The sequence below is a fragment of the Lagopus leucura genome, unplaced genomic scaffold, assembly GCF_019238085.1.
Source record: "Lagopus leucura isolate 7727_CA_CO unplaced genomic scaffold, USGS_WTPT01 Super-Scaffold_100026, whole genome shotgun sequence".
NCBI classification, from domain to species: domain Eukaryota; kingdom Metazoa; phylum Chordata; class Aves; order Galliformes; family Phasianidae; genus Lagopus; species Lagopus leucura.
In genome coordinates, this window is record NW_024962277.1 from 3,868,206 (window position 1) to 3,887,754 (window position 19,549).

Sequence of the window (19,549 nt, forward strand, 5' to 3'; positions counted from 1 at the left end):
AATATTAAAAGAGAAGAGAATGCTGAAACAAAAGGCAAACTCATTTATTCAGAAGTCTACTATTTAATCAAAATTTTTAATGTACATTTAAATTTAAAAATAAAGTAAAACAGAATTCACGCTTACCTTTTGCTGTTAGATCCGAGTGCCACCAACTGCATAGATTAAACTCCACAAGGAACCTAAAGAAATTAGATTTTTCAAATTATCCCAAGGAATGTTTTCAGTACACTAAATTGACTGCAGTTCGATACCGTTAATCCCACTTTAAATAGAAGCTAATGCAGAACTGAAATTCATTTGGCTAACATAAGTCTGGGGTTATCAGCTTCTGCTTCTGTTGTATCTTACCACCAGGAATTTATTCCAAAATAAACCCTATTAATAAATCATAGATTTCCCTATTGCTGAACTACATTCTTATTCTTATCTGGTGCCCATATAAGCTCTTAGTGCATGGCAGCACACAGTATTTTTATTGGTGAACATTACTGAAAGCTCCCCTTCACCATGTAATGCATTTTGACTCTCCAGTAAAATCTCATGAGATTGATAACTACCCTCACTACCACAAGGAGAACAAATAAAATAATTCCCACAATTACTTCAGGATTTAAAATAATAAAAATTATTTTATTTCTAGGAGCAGCAAAGACTAATTAACTGGTATCTAACCAGCTCTGAATAGACACGTAATGAATGCATTTTCCCCACTAAAATATACTTCGATTTGCTCTGAAGAATGGACTGAAACATATCTATCAGTTACTGTAAGTGTGGAACGTAAAACCAATATCCAGTTTATCATAGGAACATGAAACGACAACATTTCTAACCACAGAAAGTTCCTTAATTTTTTGAAGTTATTATGGTTTGCATCAAAGTCGTATTTTAACACGATTTATTTTCCAGATATTTACTTTGAGCACTGCTATTAAGATCAATCTCTGCCCTCCAGCAATAGCCACCCAGTTGATTTTCCTTACCTTTTAATCCAAATTCTCTAGGAAGTTCATATAATTTGCAATTAAAAAAAAAAAACAAAAAACTGACTACAAGAAAAAAGATTAATTCTATTTCAAGGGAGATAAAATTAGTTCGATCTGCAAGCTTGCTCTCTGATAAACACTGTAAAACAAATTCAATAAATTTATAGGCTTCCTCTTCATACAGTATTTCTCTGTGAATTCACTGACAAACTTTCCTAAGGGCAATGCTCATTTTATATTAACTTCAATTGTTAGAAGAATTAGACAAGGTGGAAATTGAATACAGTCTACAGAGTATGCCTTATCTGGCATATGCTGTAAAGGGTCCATCTTACAAAAATTTAGGAGATGATGAACTCCGCAATGAATCACTCGAACAGTTTGCTGTACTCACAACAGCCTGCCCAAGCAGCATTACAACCAGACACTCGTGTTAAACACAACATTCACCGTTCAATTTAACTGCAATAATAAATTTGGTTTGTATATTGCAATATGCTAGGCTTACTAAGCAAAGACATACAGATAGAAGTGACAACCATGAACAATGCAATAGAAGTGCAACTGCACCTTCATATAGCTGGGATTTTTTCAGATTTTAACAGTGTTAAATTGGACTGAAAAAATGTAGAACTACTACCAAATTGAAAATAATAAAATAAAAATAATACAGTATACATAAATGACAAAAAGTACAAATGCTCATTAAGCATTAAAAAATACAAATACTCATTAATTTGTATAAATATCCATTAAACTCTTGAAAAAAATTACTTACAAGACAAGCTCTGTCATAATCCATTTTACTGCAGCAAAGAAGGCATTATAAGGCTGAAGAGAAGCAACTCATTTAATAAAAGGGCAAAACATGCAGTATTTATATCTTAACTGAATTCTTCATGGAAAGACAATGTTATGGATATTAAAATGCATGGGAAGCATGAGAAAAAGAACAATAATTTTGTTATGAAAGAAAATATACCATTCTGCTGAATAGCAAAATATACAGTAATGAAATTTTCTTTTAATGTGGTTGGTTGGACACACAGATTATCAGCCGGAAAAGGAAAGTTTTGCAAACTATTCTTAAATATTTAACCTCTAGGGGTTCCTATTTCCCAGGCTAATGCTGGAGGAACAGTTCTGTTAGAAAATATGGGGCTTTCCTTAGGCTGCAACTCACAGACTTGCCTCTCTATAATGTAAATCTCTATTCATTATCTCCGTCTAATGAGACTAGGAAATGCTTCTGTCATTTGAAATTACCTAAACAAAGTCATCTGTGTCATAGTGAAGGCTCACTTTTAAGCACTGAATGTAATTTCTAAGATCCTTCCACAATCTTTTACTTTGCTGGATTATAACACTTACAATAAAGCAAATATTTTTAAAATCCTTTGTTTACAGTACGACGAATAATAGAGATAAATCATAAAATTTTGGTTTATTTTTTAAAACAGAATATCCATAAGATTATTGATTTATGAAAGTATATTGTTCACTGGCATGAAATTCTGAAATAACAAGCCAGCAGAACGCAGCCCAGGACTGTCAAGGTTTTCTTCAATTAAGTACTGTCTGACCAGAGAAGATAAAACAGCTGTAAGAATTACCTAGGGATGAAGAGAAAACAAAATTTCAGCCCTGTGGAGCATCCTTTTCATTTTAATTCTCAATCAGAGAACTTGACATTTCCCACACAATTAAATATTTTGTTGTACACTTTTGCTTAGATAATACCAAATTATATAATAGAAAATAACATGTACTTATTATTTGTAACTAATATATGTAAAGTATAATATGTATTATAAAAATGTAACTTTCAATATGAGAGCTGAAAGAAAATGAAATAACTTTGAATATATCTAAAAAAAAATAAAGGTTTCAAAATCATGACTACAAAATCAGAAAAATGTGTTGGAATTTTAGCAGAAAAGAATTCATTACATAGCTAAAAACGTGTTCTCATGATATGGGATTTTATCAAGACAGCCTTTCACACTCAAGGACTGTTCCCTCAACAACTGCAACCAGGTTTTTTCTTTGTATGTATCTCAGCTATCACTGAGAGCCAAAAGTTGAGCTGGGTGATTCCATGGCACTGATTTCCTTGCAACCAAGTGGTTCTGTGGAGGTTTATCTGGGACTTAAGTAATTTGAAGCAAGAAAATATGCTAAATAGCAAACTAACAGATTGTCTTTTAAGAAGCAATCCTATACTGGTAAAGAAAATCAATAAACCATCTGTAAATCTTGTCCATCTCTAATTTACTGTTTTAATTCCACAACCTGAACACTGATACCAGACACCAGGGTCCAGCCCTTGACTTGCATTCCACGATTGTAGCAGAATGCTGTGGGACAGCTGACACATGGGCTTCCATACTTATATTCCACTTTTCTGCTGTTTAAAGCATTCATATCTGTTTTTGAACTTTTTAAAGATTTTCTCAGTCTCTATATCTACTAGTGTACTTATACAATGGTAATTCTCAAGTGGAATTATAAATATTTGGGAACAAATGCATTGTTTATGTGAATGGAATGCTGCCCTGTAACCTAATCTATGTGTGCAAAACTGTGGGAGTAAAGCAAAAGAAAAAAAAAAACTTTTGAAGAGTTGAACTTGACAATCCTTGAGGATTGAAAGAAGAGTTTTCATTATTTAATAATATAAGGAAAGAACATGCCACTTAGCTGAAGCCCCAGGTCCCAGGATGGAAGGTTGTTGTTAGAAGTGTTAATATATTTTAAATTTTTTTGTGCAAATGTGAATCACAGTGTCCTGCACTGCGAAATACGCCAACAATGTAAGTCTCATTGCACAGCCCAGTACTTCACGATATACCAATCTTATTTCAGGTTCAGGCATTAGTAAATAAGTCTGGTAAGTGCAGTAAACCCACATTTCCAGGTATTTAAAAAGCATGGGGTCATCTGAAACATCCCAAAATTATTAAACAAATCATAGATGCTATATATTTATAAATATTTGGAAGTTGCCAGAACTTTGATATTTCCTCAAGAGTTTAAGTAGGCAGGCTATTTTTTTTCAAGCTGGATCCCTCTTTATTTAAAAATAATACCATATAACTTTTCTAGACTGGTAAAATTGAAGCAGTATTTTGCTTCATATTATGCTTTTACATAATTCTTCATGATCAAACTGCCATTAAAAAAAATTCCTGTTTAATATGCAAGATCTACAGTTTAACTATTTCTAACTGACAGACTACTGTAAGTAATCAGTAACATATATAAAATACCCTTGGATTATTAATTAGACATGATTTGGGAAGAAAGATTTGTCATCCTTGCTAGGCCTGGCTTTATGCTAGTCAGGCCTTGCAAAGAGACAGGGTTTGTATCCAGAGCTGATTGCTAGAGAAGGGTTCAAATAATCATTGACATTTTATTTTAAAAGATATCTTCTTCAAATACTGTGGGGAAAAAAAAAAAATTAAAATCATTCAGTTGTATACTTCATCAATGAACGAATTATTTCATTTATGTATATATAAATAAATATATACATAAATAAATTTTAAATTTCAATTCCATCATTGTTTGTGTGTATGTGTTTACACACAGAAAAGGCATGTGTGATTCCAGCTCCCTAAAGAAAGCACAATTTCAAAAAGTCCTGAGGTAGACTCACATGGTGCAATGGACAATCTGACGGAACGTCAGACAGAAATGGGAGTCCAAGGTAAGAAAGATTGCATAAGTATTTAAACTTAAAAATGCTTAACGCTTCCTTTTGGTTTATAATGAACCATTCCTTGTATGAACTATGATAAACGCAAGAGTTTTAAGCATTCCAAATTAAAATAATGGGCTTAGAATGGCCATGAGATATTTGCAACAATTTTCTTTGATGAGTGCATGAAAAGGTGCTCATAAAATTCACTGTACTTACGTCCAGTAAGCTATGGGCACTGTCGCTACTCTCTTTGTTTGTTCTACACATGGCCTGGTAGTCATAAAGTGTAATTCTACAGAGAAGAACAGAAAACTGCTTGACTAAAAGGAGAAAACACAGTGGAGTAATCGTGGTGATATGAAACAGTCTGCTCACAAAGTAGACAGGAAAAAAAAGGGAAAAAAAAAGGAAGGGCAGCGGGGAAAAGACAGAAGGGGATTATTAAAATACATGTTGCACAAAGGAGAATAAAGGTGAGAAACTGTTAAAAACTTTGTAAGGATTTTATCAGACTGCAGAACAAAGCAAAAGTATAACTGTGAGAAAAAAAGGGAAGATACACATACAGTGTAACACACAATGAGATAAACAATGTGAGGAAGAGGAGAATACACATTCAACATGATGCTTAAACAATTGGTTCTGGACTGAGATCAGCACATTTAGCCCCAGAAAGTGAAAGAACCTATGCATTTGAGGGGCTTCTCACAACAGACCATTCAAACTCCAGAAAAGACAGAATGTCACTTCTGCAGTTTTAACATCTCTAACATAACGAAGCTGAAATAACAGTGTTGCTTCCAAAGAGAGAAGTGATATTTCAGTGTATTCATGGGACAGACAATAGAGGCAGGTTGGGATTCCTTTTGCATCTTTTCACAAGGGCAAGTATTTCATGTCAGGTACCTCTCGCAATCAACATATGCTAGAAGCCTCCTCAGATGCATAATAAATGGCAGTTTCTTTCTGCTTATGGTTTTACTCATTGACACACTTCAGAGATCTAAATGTAAAATCCAGAACTCAGAGATAGTATATGGAGTTGTGATTATTTCTCTAAATCTGTCCGTCCATAGAACAATTAACAGATTGCATCCATACATAAGAAGAAGTCAACATCAGTAGCAGATGTAAAGAATCTGTAGCTGATAAGTTACAATGAATGTAGATACATGAATGTTACTAGCTTTATTTGAATATATCCATTTGACTTTTGCATCACTAGAGGGACAAGAGAATACAATTGGACATATATGTCTTAAAGGTGTATGAGATGGGACTTCAACATTTTGCAATGTGTGCCTTGCTTCTAAGTGAAGAGGAAAGGAGCGCACACAAGTTCAGCTATGGAAGGGATGTCCCAGAAGCTGCCAAAACCAGGTCATGAAATGCATTCAGTACCACCATAAGGCATTCTGCACTGCATGCCATGAAACATAGCAACCTGTACCAACAAAACATTTTAAACTATTATGGTAGAAACTGTATACAATTTCTTCTGATCTAATTTTTGTGACAGCAACCATCACTAAAATCTTCTTTACTATGCACTATATTTCTTTTTGGCTTACAAGCAAAATATCTGAATATATTGGATCTTGCAGCTTCAGCTAAACATTTAGTACTTAGCCATAGAGCTTACATCATTCATTTCATCTTATTTTCAGAACAGAAATGGCTAGGAAGCCATTGTTTTGTGGACTGGCAGAGAGAGGCACATGGTAGACAAACGCATAACTAGAGACCTAAACATGGGTGTAAGTTGAACACTGACCATCTTTGGCAGAATCACGCCCACAGCCAGATCCGCGCACACAGATCTGCCAAGACAAACAGAGCAGTACAGGGTGTAAGCTGTGCTGCCTGTATGGCATGCAGTAATACACCACTTTCCCTAGCATTCTTTTTTTTTTTTTTCCCCTTTAGCCATGGTCAGAATAAAACCCCTGTAAGGTAATCTCTACAGCTTGCCTTTCCAGTCCTGACTTGACTATTTCATTCCTCTACTGTTAAGAACTCTACTGTATGTCCACATGGACGTGCTAGTGATGGTGGCAAGAGATACGTGTACATACAAGACAGTTTAAGGATTTTAACATGCTCTCTGTAAAGCAGTCAAAGAATTATACTTGGATGATATGGTCTCATTAATCTTGAGTGCAACAAGTTGAATAGCACTCAACTTTGTCTTCATTCTTTGTAAAAGGTTTCATAATAATTTTGGTGACCTTTCATTTAGTACTGGAAAACGCGAACATTTTCTCAACTTTCAGATCATACACTAAAACCACTTGGTCAATCTGTGAACTTTGTTATCCTGTTAAGAAGTGTTAACCAAATGCTATTATTGTGCACTGATATTTAATATTTGGAAAAATGCCTTCTCCCCTCCCCCAGTATTTATGCCTGTTAGTATTACAGTTAAGACAGACAGAATAGTTTCTTCAAATGCTCAAACATGAAAGACTGAAGTTTGTGCTCACACAGATAATCCAAAATATAACTGATACTGTGCCACAACATGCTAGATTTGTGTATTATTGTACTGTACTGCATGGAGTAGACAAAAATCTAGAACTGTATTATGAGTAACTAGAATAAAGATGTTAAAATTTGTGTAGTTAAATAGCACCTCACTTAAAAGGGAAAAAATATTAAAGTTTTGAGTGATAGAGGAGAAGAGCAGTTGTAAGAAAAATGTCAACATCAGTATGGAACACTATAATATCATTGTTTGGAAATGCTTGAATGTCATCTACGGGTGATAAAACAAGCTTAGCTGTAGTAAATACATTTGAAGGTATTGCAACTGTGAAGATTCTGGTTCAGGAATAAGTTTGCAAAAAAAATTTAAAAAAAGAGAGAGGAAAATTTAAAAAGGGCCAATCTTTAGAAAAGTGCATGACAGATGTAAAAAAAAAAAAAGCCTGGAAGAGTTGGAAAGAGTTCTAGTTTTTAACCAAGTATTCCCATGTCAGTGACTTTCAGAGTGGGCAGGTTCAACACCTATCTGAAAGTTTCTAAAGACTACTCAAACTACTGTAATACATAATGTACAAAATATACCTGCCAAAACACTATTGCCAAACGATCTTACAAAGACCTGATTCTTTCGTGCTAAAAACAAAAAGGAATTTTGCACTACACTTCAAAGATCAGAGGATGAAGCCCATAGCCATGTTGAAATCTGAACACTACAACATATTGAATCAATTCTAGACTCTCTGTCTCTGTGAATGGCATTGAAGCTCAGTATAAACGAGTTCCAAGGCATTAACAAATTCAAATACAGTTTTGCTTTGTTTTGTTTTAATACTTGTAAATGTAAGAGCCTTCCAGCCTTATTCCTTGCAAAGGCTACTACAGCATTGGTAGTCAAAACAGTACTCTAAGAGACTGTAGTGCTTCTGTGTTCAGGTGTCATTTCTCGAGTGTTATTTTATTGCTAATGTCTTTGAGATTTTACCAAATAATCTTTCCCTCATTCAGACAGACTTAACTCACTGTTGCAGAAAGAAAGGCTTCCAGATTACCCTTTTTGAAGTGATTGTGTTACAGTTTTAAATAACTGTTTGCAGCTACCCGTATCCTTTTTGACTGACTATACTTAGCGAACATAATTGCTTGCTTCCCACAATCTAATTTTAAACCCATCTAGACGCCCAATTCTATTCTGTGTATTACAGCACTCCACAGAAGAGCTTTGCTAAAGACAACGTGACTGGGGCTTTCTAACATATGGATGCTGCTAACTGCCCCCATTGCCACATCACATCACTGAAGTCTATGCAGGTTTCAACATCAGACATAGGAGAAACCCAAGCTGTGTGCAACTGTCTTGAGCTAGTGGAAGATAACTTTCTCAAAATTAAATGAGGTGTGCAACTTCAGGAGACGAATAGATTTCAGCAAAAAACATTTCAGTGTTAACTTCCAGATATAGCAAATTCCAGCCTTATACTCTGCAACAAGAAAGTGCAAATCCAGTTCAAGAAAATTAAGACCTGCCAACAGTACAGGCTATACCAACAGATGTATCCTATCGCTTCCAGCCAGATTTTCCAGCATACCTATGGATTTCTAGGTGGCAGTGTGAAATATCATCACTGATAACAGCTGAAGAATTTTCAAGGCAAACATTTCAAATACCTTGTCATCAGTTCAAGATAGTTGGGGATTTTCAAATAATTTATAAGAATAATACACTTCTTATGTTATAAACATAAGAAACGAAGTGCAGAAAATAAGCATAGGAAGCCCATGATAAAGGAAGTCCTAATTTTTTTATGCTGCTGTTTCCCAGTGGTCTATGTGAGAATTAACAGTGAATAAAGCTTACTTCTGGTTGTAAGGTGTTCATTAATCCAGACACAAGATGTATAGCCTGCCTCATACTCTTGCAAGGAGGAGAAGGAGGGACAGTACGGAATGTTGTGAAGCATAAGTCTATGTCTTAAGACTAGAGAGGGTCCCTGTTGGGAGATAGCAGCACAGCATATGAAGTTATATACTGTTTCTTTTCTGGCTCTCCTTTCATTTACAAATCATTAATATCCAGAAGCAGTCAAACTAATATTTTTCATCACCAAGGAAATGAAAAAAAAAAAAAAAAAAAAGCTTAAAAATAAATCAGAGCATTTTGAGAAAATGAACTTGTCATCACATACCTTTGCTTTGAATTCAGCTATTCCTAGTTGCCAAAGTGCTCCAGAGCATAAAATGTATAAAACCCATAACTCAGTCTGCATTTTCAGCTTACAGAATGACAATTCATTTACATTGCACAAGTCTGAGTTTCTCCTTAGGTGGGTAAAAGGATCCCAAAATACTAATTCTCTCCATGAAATTAGTAGCAATATTTACAGAGATGTAAATTCAAATTTCACCCAAACTGTTTTGAGACATTAATTTTAGATGTCACAAGGACAAGATAGGAGTGGAAAACATCCACACAGCAAGAGGAGAGTTTTAGAGCATGAGTACAAGATGTACATCTGGCAAATGTGAAAAAAAATCAGGTCTAGTTCCTTGTCATTGGTGATGACAAGAGGGCAGTGAAGTATGTTATTTTGTACCTACAAGCAGCATGCAGCTAGGAACAAGGTCTGTTTGTAACCCTGCACTAGACAATCTGCTGTATTATTCTCTTTGACAGCTATTTCATTGATGAAAATGGAAAGTCACTCTTCAGAGTAGGATAATTACATATTATTCATCTAGAAATCGAAGAATCAGTGTGTATGCTTAATAAATACTCTGTAGTGCAGATGACAGTTAATACAGGAGATGATAATAATGTTTGAGAGGAAATAAATTGCGAAGCTCATTAGTTTTTTTTACCAGGACATATAGCGAAATGACAGTTTTAAGCTGTAAGAGGGTAGACTTAAATTGCATATAAAGAAGAAATTTTTCATGATGAGTGAGCTGAGACACTGGAACAGGTCCCCCAGAGAAGCTGTAGGTGTCTTATCACTGGAAATGTTCAAAGTCAGGTTGGATGGTCTTTGAGCAATCTGACCTAGAGGAAGATGTCTGCACCCATGTCAGAAGGGTAGCACTACAAGAGCCTCAAAGGTTTCTTTCAATCTAAATCATTCTGTGATTCTAGTATTTATGCCTTAAACATGGGGTATATCTTGAGCTCACTTTTACAAAATAAATTACTACTAAAGATAGAATCTTTATAATTGACATTTATCCAATAACAGATTCAGTAAACCCTTTTGGAATTGTTCCTTTACCCTAGTACTGATCTTCTCCAAAGTGAAAATAAATACAATTTATAAATACAGCAGTGTCATATTCACACAATTTCAAGAATATTTAATTGAATCAAATGCTTAAATAAGACAAAGTAGCCTAAACTAAACAGAAGAATATCCTTCATTTGGAGGCTGCGCCGCCTCAGTGGGAATTAGCAACCTGATCAAACAGTTTCTGTTTTCATAATTTGGCTTTAGAAATGTTTTGCTCTCTTGGAGTGGCTTAGCAAAGGGTTTTGAATTTTTGTATACTCTTATAACCCAGAGGCAAAACACTTGTTAAGTTTGGAGTATGAAGTGAGTCAAGTCAGGGAAATGAAAGTCGGCCCCTATGTAAGTGCATTTAGAGAACACAGGTAAAGGAACTGGACTGCACTGTGCCATAAGGGCATAAACAGTATGCATTATTCACTAGGAAACATGTGAGTAAAGATAAAGGAACAAAGGATGAAAAAGGAAGAAACCAGGGAAGCTCTCAGAGCAACAAGAGCTTATTAGAGTGAGCCGTAGCATCTGGAAAAGCTGGAACTTGAGGATGCACTATTTCTGTCAACTATCCTAACACCATGAGACACCAAAACACAGATTTCTCCTGGTGGAAGCAAAACTGTTAAGAGGAAATGATGCTGCTTCCATATTTGTCTTATGGAATTGATTGGGTTTCTCTGTATTGGAAAGTACCAAGCTGCTTTCAAGTCAAGAGATTAAATTTTCTATAACAGATTTACTAAACTCATTTATTTGGGAATCTCACTACTTTGATGGCTCTTGATTTTCTGAATGTTATTATTTTTCTTTATATTTTCATGCTTTGAGCCATCATTTTTCCCCCCACTGTTTTTACATAAGCAGAGTATTGAGGAATCAATAAAGACACATTTTTTTCTGTTATGTGAAGCAGATACTTTTCCATAAGCACATCTTAATTTATTTAATAATGAATTTAAATCATGTTTTAACTAATTGTATGCAATATTCAGGGTATAAGGTAAACATTATTTTGCTAAAAGAAATCACGGAACGTCACGTTGCTGTGGAGACACTGATACCATTTTTTCCTCTAAATATAAAATCCATAAACTAAGAAAATATACACACGTATATACATAAATAGAATTCAAAAGAAGTACTGAGTTTAAAGAAATTAGGGAGGGAAGGAGGTATTTAAGTTCACTTTAAAAAATAAACAGCTAACACAAAAATTGAATTTCATCCTGCTGCAGGTTGAAAAGAAACATAGTCAGGAGCAAACAACCCCCTTTTGTTTAACACCTCCAGCTCAATCCTGAAAAGAACTTCTCTATCCCTCCGAATGAGTGGTAGTTGAGTGAACTCACAAAGGGTTATTTCATTCCTTTTGTGGCCAGAGAGCCCAAAAGCCGGTATGAATCTGCGAGGCAGCAGCACGTATCTGCACTCCTACTCAGCTTATTGGTAGCAAAGGAAGAGGGCTCCCATCCCCACAGTTATGGGGCATGTCAGGAAACTCTTCTGCAGAGAAGATCAGGCACTGTGGAACCTTCTACCTCTACAACAAATGAAAAAGGAGCAAGACGAGACCTGAGAGGGCAATGTTAGATTTATTTCAGCTGTTGGTTGGTAGATTTTGTATTAGAAATAAGTTGCATGGAAGGACGGGCTCAGGAATGAATGGCTAAGATCAGAGCTTGGTCTCTCATTTTGCCTTCATGCTAAGAGCAGCACTGACACAGATAATGCAATGTATATCTTGTTGTGCCCTCAAGATAATATATTTTGCCACTGCGCCATTCTACTTTTTTTCTCTTCTCTTATTCCATAAGATAAATAAATACTGGAAAAACAACTTCCCTCAATTAATAACCTTAAAAATACAGTACATGTGCCTGAGTTGTTCATTAGAGGTAGCAAATATTTTTCATTCAAGTTAGTGGAATAATTTATTTTAAAGATCTCATCCAGCACAGCTCGAAGACATTTTGTTTTCTGTTGCTGCACTGAGCTATCTGCTGTACAGCAGGAAAAGCAGGTGGCTCATTTAGAGCAATTACACCACTTTGATTCTCTCCCGTTTTTAACTGATTGGCAATGACCAGTTTATTGTTCTTAAATAATTGGCTCATCGTGTTTTCATTTCTTTAGCTTGCAGCTCTGTTTCATGGAGCTAGTGGTTTCATTATCTGTAACTCCCTCATAGCTACAGACCAGAAATATCCTGAGCCAATGATCCACTTCAAATTGCTGCCCACCACAGCCTAGGTGGAATACTCAAGAAGCGTAGCCTTTGTTTTCTCAGTTGAGGTGCTCACCACCATCAATTGTTCAGTAGATACACTGTTTGAAAGGCTTTCTAGGCGGGATGAAAAAAAAAAAAAGGGGGGGGACTAATTATAGCTTTATCCTTTGATTTTAGCTGCACTTTTTTTTTTCTTTGCATTAAATAAAATTCTTCAGCTTTTGTATAAACAGATCTTTCCATTGTAGAGCTCATTCTATAAATAGGTATTACTTCACTTCCTTTTATAGCACATGTTAAGAATGTAATGCTAAACACATAAAGGTTGCCACCCTCAAAGAATGAGGATGTAGGATGATTTAGTGAGCGCTAGATCTTTCTATTTCAGGTCAGTCATTTACTGCGAGTGGTATTCAGCTATAATGCACCGAGTAAAAGCTTTCTGCCTACAATACACATGGAAAGCTTTCTGCCTTTAAGACAGCTGCTTTACCCAGGAAACACAAAAGCCATCTGTTTTGAAAGCCTCTGTGTACACCCTGCATGCAGTAACTAAATTCAGTGGTTGATGGGAACAGCGATGTGTCATTTTTTTAATGCTAGAAATGTGCAGTAAGAGAAAAGTGAAAAGGGCTATGCACATGGACTGCACTTCTCTCATGCTCTTGCATGAGTTGGAAGGGGACAAAGGGATAAGGAGCAGTTCTCAGGATGTGTGAAAGCCATGAAGACTTTGGTGCTGAGTTACAAGGAAAAGTTTTCTTACTTTTCCAGGATGCTTAATTTATTTCAAAGGACAACACATCAAATCACCATTAGTTATATTGTCATGATGATAGCAAGATTAAGTCAATAGTCACAGAAATGTTCAAAGGTCAGTTAACATATGAGGCGAAGAATTACTGGCAGAACACTTTCAGAACAATAGGGCATCATTCACTATGTGATTTGAGCAATCTCCAACTTTTTACGGGTCAAGATGTTTAATGATTCATCAGTGATTTGCTCTAGAGCTATTCAGAACTGTTCAGTAGTAGATATGGTCTAATCTCATTTCCACTTGAGCACAGTGGGAACAGGAGAGGCACAAGGTTCTAGCATCACAGTCCAATAAAAAAGGAACTCCCTGTTGACTGTCTCCAGAACGTTTAATGAAATGTGTATGGTATCAAATTATCATACAGAATACAGAAAAAAAGGCATAATGAGAATCCAGCCAAGCTGTCCATTTTGGCCTTTCTTTATATGACTTTGTTTTTGTTTTATTTTGTCGTTTTTGTTTTTTTTTTGAAACATTTTGTAAGAGATAAAACACTGATGTAATTCTTACCTCTTAAAGGAGCCCATTGTTAGTAATTTGTTCATCACAGCCCCTTCAATCTCCCCAAAAAAGTTACCAGTCTGCAAGGGAAAAATACAAAAAATTACCAGATGTAGAAAAATGCAAAACAAAAATGGATATAATTTAAACTGGCATATTCTATGATCTGACAAGAGTCGGTTTGACAGCTACATAGATAGGTTTTCATGACTATTGCTACATAAAAACTGAAGAGGACTTCATAGTCATGGCAAGTTATACAGACTAAATTATTACCCCTGAGCAGATGTGAGAGCTTATACAATAGATTGAGGGACATTATATAACATCTAATACCGGAAATAAAAGCCATCCCAACCTAAAGCTTGCAAAGGAAACACATTAATCTGATCACAAACCCTTGTGATTAAAATGTTACTCAGAAAGATATAAACAGGTTGTGAGAGGATTCCATAAGCGGTCATAAAAAAGCATTGTTTATAATTCCTGCATGACCTGTTTAAGGAACCAGGACAGTACATTTCATCAGTCCTAGAAATTTTAACTTCATTCAAAGTCATTTTATACTTAAAACCACTCAGCCTGATGAATTACTCATTTTATCCTTGTTCAGTAGATGTGGACTAATAAAAATAAATCTCTTTTGAGAAAGCAAACATTCACATTATGAATTCGGTATGCAACATGGAAGTGACTCCATTTTCTGTAGCCATTCATATGGAATTCAAAAATCTTGTATGTACAGCATTTTTTTTTTTTTTTTTCTAGGTTGGGAAGACATTTTCTCATCTGAGGACCCCAACTCCCATAAGGATCGGATAAGTTCTCCATCGTGTTTAAAGGGAGAAATCCCACAATTTATTGGTGGAAAGGGCACTACACTCTCAAATTGCACGAATTCCATAGGTTTTGTATGAACTAAATGCCAATTCCATTACAAGGAACTTACTTGACCTCAAGTATGCACCTGGGAGTTTGCAGGCAGAGAAGTTACAGTCCAAGCCAAGAAAATGCATTCCTCTACCTAAAAAGCAAGTATTGCCTTTTTTTCTTTTTTTAAACTCAGGGGAAACTTGGAACATTTTCCAAAACATATGGGTTTGCAAAATCTCCTAGAAACAAGAGGAACATTTGTAGTTTATATGACTAAAAATACTAGCTTCAATAGCGCTGGTTGACTGATGAAGAAAGATTATCCTAACTATGGGAGAGGCAGTCAGCTAATGTCAAAAAGCCCAAACCATAAATGACTATATAACCTTAGATAGCAATAAACATGATTTATTAAGTTATGCTTCAGTCTTATGAAGACATTTCAGTGACAGTTCTTTCCACAAAAGCTCCATTTGTAAATGCTAGTTCTCCCCAAAGTAGTAACACCCAAACAATTGTTATTTTTTAATATATTTGGATTTAGTGGTAACTCAGATGAAGAATTACAGTGCCCCAGGACAAGACTTTTAGAGTGGTTCAGGCCATTTCTGGCAAGTCCAAAGAAAAACAGCACTGAAATAAGCCCAGAAAGGTGAGTAACTGAAAAGGCATCATCCCACTTCCCTATTCCTTCCTTCCTCAAAAAAGAAAGAGTGTGTACATACATATATATAGATATATGTGTGTAAAAAGCATAGACTGTAATTATCATACTATTAACTTCAGTGTTACATCAACAAAACTCACCATCTGTGGCTTAGATCTGTCCTAACTAATGGTTGAGTTTAACAGCAGTTAAGCAGCTAAATATTTGAAGGAGCTACCAGTGCTGGATATGGCAGAAGAGGAATTAGCACCTTATGCCATGATATGGCAGAAAGGTTTTCTCCCTATATATGTACATCAGAAGGCAGTGACATAGGAACAAGATTCCATAAATCTTGCCAGTAGGGTTCTTGAAAAATCTGCATTTTATCACCTGTTTCCTGACATTCTGTCAGCAGTGTATGATTCTCAGATACTTTCCTTCTTTCCCAGAAAGCAGATATGCTAGTTTGGCTTTTAGACTCACATACATTTTTGATGCTTTACCAGTAGCAACTTGAAATCTAAGTCATTACACATGTCTAGCCTAATGTTTGCCCAGCATCTGTCCATAATAGGTTCTTCAAGGGAATGTACCGGCCAGTATCAGATGACCTACCAAAGGAAAATGTTTTCCTAATCATATTTATTGGTTGTAGCCAACTACCAGCTAGCAAATGAGGTACATACTGTATGCAATTGTATACACACTTGCACACAATAATCTGGGAAAATAACCAGATAAAAAGTTTTCAGTGCATCAAGATTATTCTACAATGAGTGTTACTCTTTGGCTTAACTAAGTAAAAATACGTACTTAATAGGTAGAGAAAAAAAAACACCACCACCACCACTGTTTCTAACATAACATTTAAATAACATTTAAATAACATCATATTTTTGGTTCATGTAATTTTATGGGTCCATCTTGGAATTATATTCACAACATGCTTGACATTCCAAAACGATAAAGCAATGTATGTAATAAAGTAAAACAAAATATTAAATTTCAGTCCTTGGTTTTGCATGAAGACAACATATTGTGAAGAATGATTACTTCAAAGCACAGCACATTATCTGTTGAGCAGTTAATGCTCTAGTATAGTATAAGAAGAACAAACGTTTCAGAAGAAGTTTGCTTCCCTTGTTTACTACTTGCTAACACACTTTTCAAAGCATCAACCAAAATGGAACGAGGTACAGAGGGACACTGAGGAAATGTTATCCAGCTACTTCAGAGCTATGAAAAAAAAATCTGTACCTTTTTACTTTCAGAAATGTTAGATTTAAAGTTGATGTATTTCATGTTTTAAATCTAAAAGCAAAATGCAGTTTGGCTTCTTTTTCACCATCCATTTAGAGGTTTGTTTTTTTGTAGCTCTCCTCTCAAGTCACTCTTCTAAGTCACCCAGAGCTCTTTATGATAGCTATGTTTCTCAGTAACCAACCTCGTCACAACAAATTTAATTCACCTAAGGGCTAAGTAAGAATATGTGTAAATCCTATTCAGAGTATCAACACATAAAAGAAATTCAACTTCAGAAAACTCTGGCATAACTGGGGCACCATCCCAACTATTTCCAGGCAAAGTTAATGAAGATAGTGGTGGGTTCTTCATAAAGCTCACTGAATGGAACTGCTATACATTCTTCAGTCACTTTCCAAGAAGCAGAGCAAATCAATGTTTTGAATGGTCTCCATGAACCATGATCCTTGTCCTATATATTGTCGTGCTTAGTTTTTATCCACCAGTAACTGTAATGTACTCAGAAAGTAAATTCAACAAACAGCTGCATATCATTTAATTATCTGAAGTTTGAATATAAGAGTTCTACATCCCCAGCCTCCTCACTCTCTTCTCACACTTTACTGGTGGCAAAATTCCACAGAGACTCTTTGTACTGGGGGTAAAAAGGTCTTATGGAAGGCAGACCTTCTTGCAGCCAAAAAAGCCTTCTGAAGGAACGTTTAGGAGTTTAAGAGCAGAACCCACACCAGTGGGAGATAGAAACTGAGCTTCTGTCACATTTTATTGATGGAAGTTTTCAGTGTTATGCTACTAGTTACTTAACGTTTTAAGACAGTGACCTATTTAAGAATAACAATTACATAAATGTGCTACATGAGAGGGCTGAATAAAAATCTTTCACTTACCTGCCCATAGTCTTCAGACACTAGGATAAATCCATTGTTGTCTATTAGGTAACAGTTGATTGCCTGAAAAAGTAATACCATCATTCAGTTCTAACGTTAGTTTTGGGATGCAGTAATGTTATTTCATTTACTTCCAAATGACATTCTAAACAAATAAAGCCATCAGGTCCTTCTAATGGCTAACCTAACTTCTAAGTCTCCACCAATGGGATGCTATCTGATCTAGATTTTTATGCATACAGTTCATGCAAAACAAAAAGATGTATATAGAAAGAGAGGATGTAAGATAAGCTGTAAACAAATATAAAAAGAACAGGGTCATTGTTTTTTTTAATTCATTCTTAAAAATAATTCCTTGTAACAAAGTTGCAAAGGCACAGAGCTGCTACTACTGATTGCTTATCCTGTGTTGGGAGAAAAACATCAGCACAATGTCATTACCCTAATGATGTATTAATGAAAACACAGTGTCTGCCTGGAGGACTAACAGGGGACCAGGTAATATTTTTTAATTTGGTCAGTGGGGGAGGGAACCAGAAACTTCTGCATAAGAGGCCCCACAGGTCTCCTAAAGCTTTTCAAATTGTGTTTTTAATTGGGAACTGGATCCAGAGGTAAGACTGTTAGCATTTCGTAGGTCAGACTTATAACTTGTATATAGCAAGATAAACTGAAATCAGTGCTTCCCTCTATACATTCATACTCTATTTTAACCTCAAGTGAGTTATTCGCTACAGGCAAAGTTTTAATTACTGTGCTTCGGAGTTTAAGCATAAGGTACAACTCAAACCATGATATAACTCAGTTTCTCTTCATCATTGCCAAAAACCTACCTCAGTGTTAAATCTATAACATATTTCTATCATTGGTCTAAATCAGCTAATGTTTCTAGTGACATCTTTGTTAAAAAAAAAAATAATAATAATAATAATAATAATAAAAAAAAGTAGGATGGCTTCCAGCACAGAAATCATCATAGCTTTGCTTTTAATTCAAAACCTTTCCTGCTGTGAAGAGGCTGAACAGAAAGATGGTGAAATGTGCTACTCTCTGTGCATGCAGTAAAATCTCTTTGCAGTTTTTGAAAGAAAAGCGTGGGTGATCCTGCAGCAGCACTTGTACAATTTGATTTTTCAAGATTTCTGGGTGAGTCTGACTCTGACTCTGTTCCATGTTAGTTTCTGTTCTATGGGACTTCAGAAGGAATTTACAGAATTGTTTTAAAGAAATGTTGGCAGGAATTTAAGTTGTTTTGTTTGTTTGTTTTTGTTTGAGCTTTTGTTGTGTTGTTGTTTTTAAAGGAAAAAAAAATATTAAAAGAAACTCAAACCAGGCAAAAGTTTGTAAAGAATGTAATTCCCTAACACAAGTGTAGGATATGCGTTCTAATAGGGGAACGTAAGCTTCAAACCACCCCAGTGGCAGAAAACCTGTCAAAAAGGAAGTCTGAAACAACTAATTTCCAACCTTTGATCTGCCAGAAAACCAAAAATTGGCAAACGCAATGTGAAAAGCTGATGACACTGGCAAAGATCGGAGTAGAGCTAATGCATTCAGAAGAGGCAACTACTTAACCTCAGTGGTGTATGAAGAGTGGAATTTCACAAGTAGACTGTAACTCCAGAACACTTCTATCCCCTAAGTAAACCATAAACCTCCCACGAACTTTATAGGAGAGGAACTAAGTCAACAAAGACCTCTTTCAAGGATACATATTTGCAGTTGTCTTTGGATGAAAGATTAATCCAAAGACAGAGCATTAGAAATAGTATTTCTGCACAGCATGGAAAATGTTGAAGAGTAGTTACACTGGACAGGAGAGCGTGGACATCATTTCATAGCTCATGGATTATATCCAACTGGAAAACCACTGTCCTGACA

General features: G+C 35.5%; 1 protein-coding gene across 1 annotated transcript in view; it reads right to left on the reverse strand.

The window, feature by feature from the left end:
• Positions 1 to 19,549, reverse strand: part of CACNA2D3 (calcium voltage-gated channel auxiliary subunit alpha2delta 3) — a 395,935-nt gene that overhangs the window by 22,477 nt on the left and 353,909 nt on the right. Inside the window, exons 30-34 of the mRNA XM_042880325.1 lie at positions 17,669 to 17,731; positions 14,006 to 14,076; positions 4,912 to 4,987; positions 1,768 to 1,820; positions 127 to 182 (exon numbers count right to left, since the gene is read on the reverse strand). Coding sequence (XP_042736259.1) covers positions 127 to 182; positions 1,768 to 1,820; positions 4,912 to 4,987; positions 14,006 to 14,076; positions 17,669 to 17,731 — 319 coding nt within the window. The remainder of the gene's footprint in view (positions 1 to 126; positions 183 to 1,767; positions 1,821 to 4,911; positions 4,988 to 14,005; positions 14,077 to 17,668; positions 17,732 to 19,549) is intronic.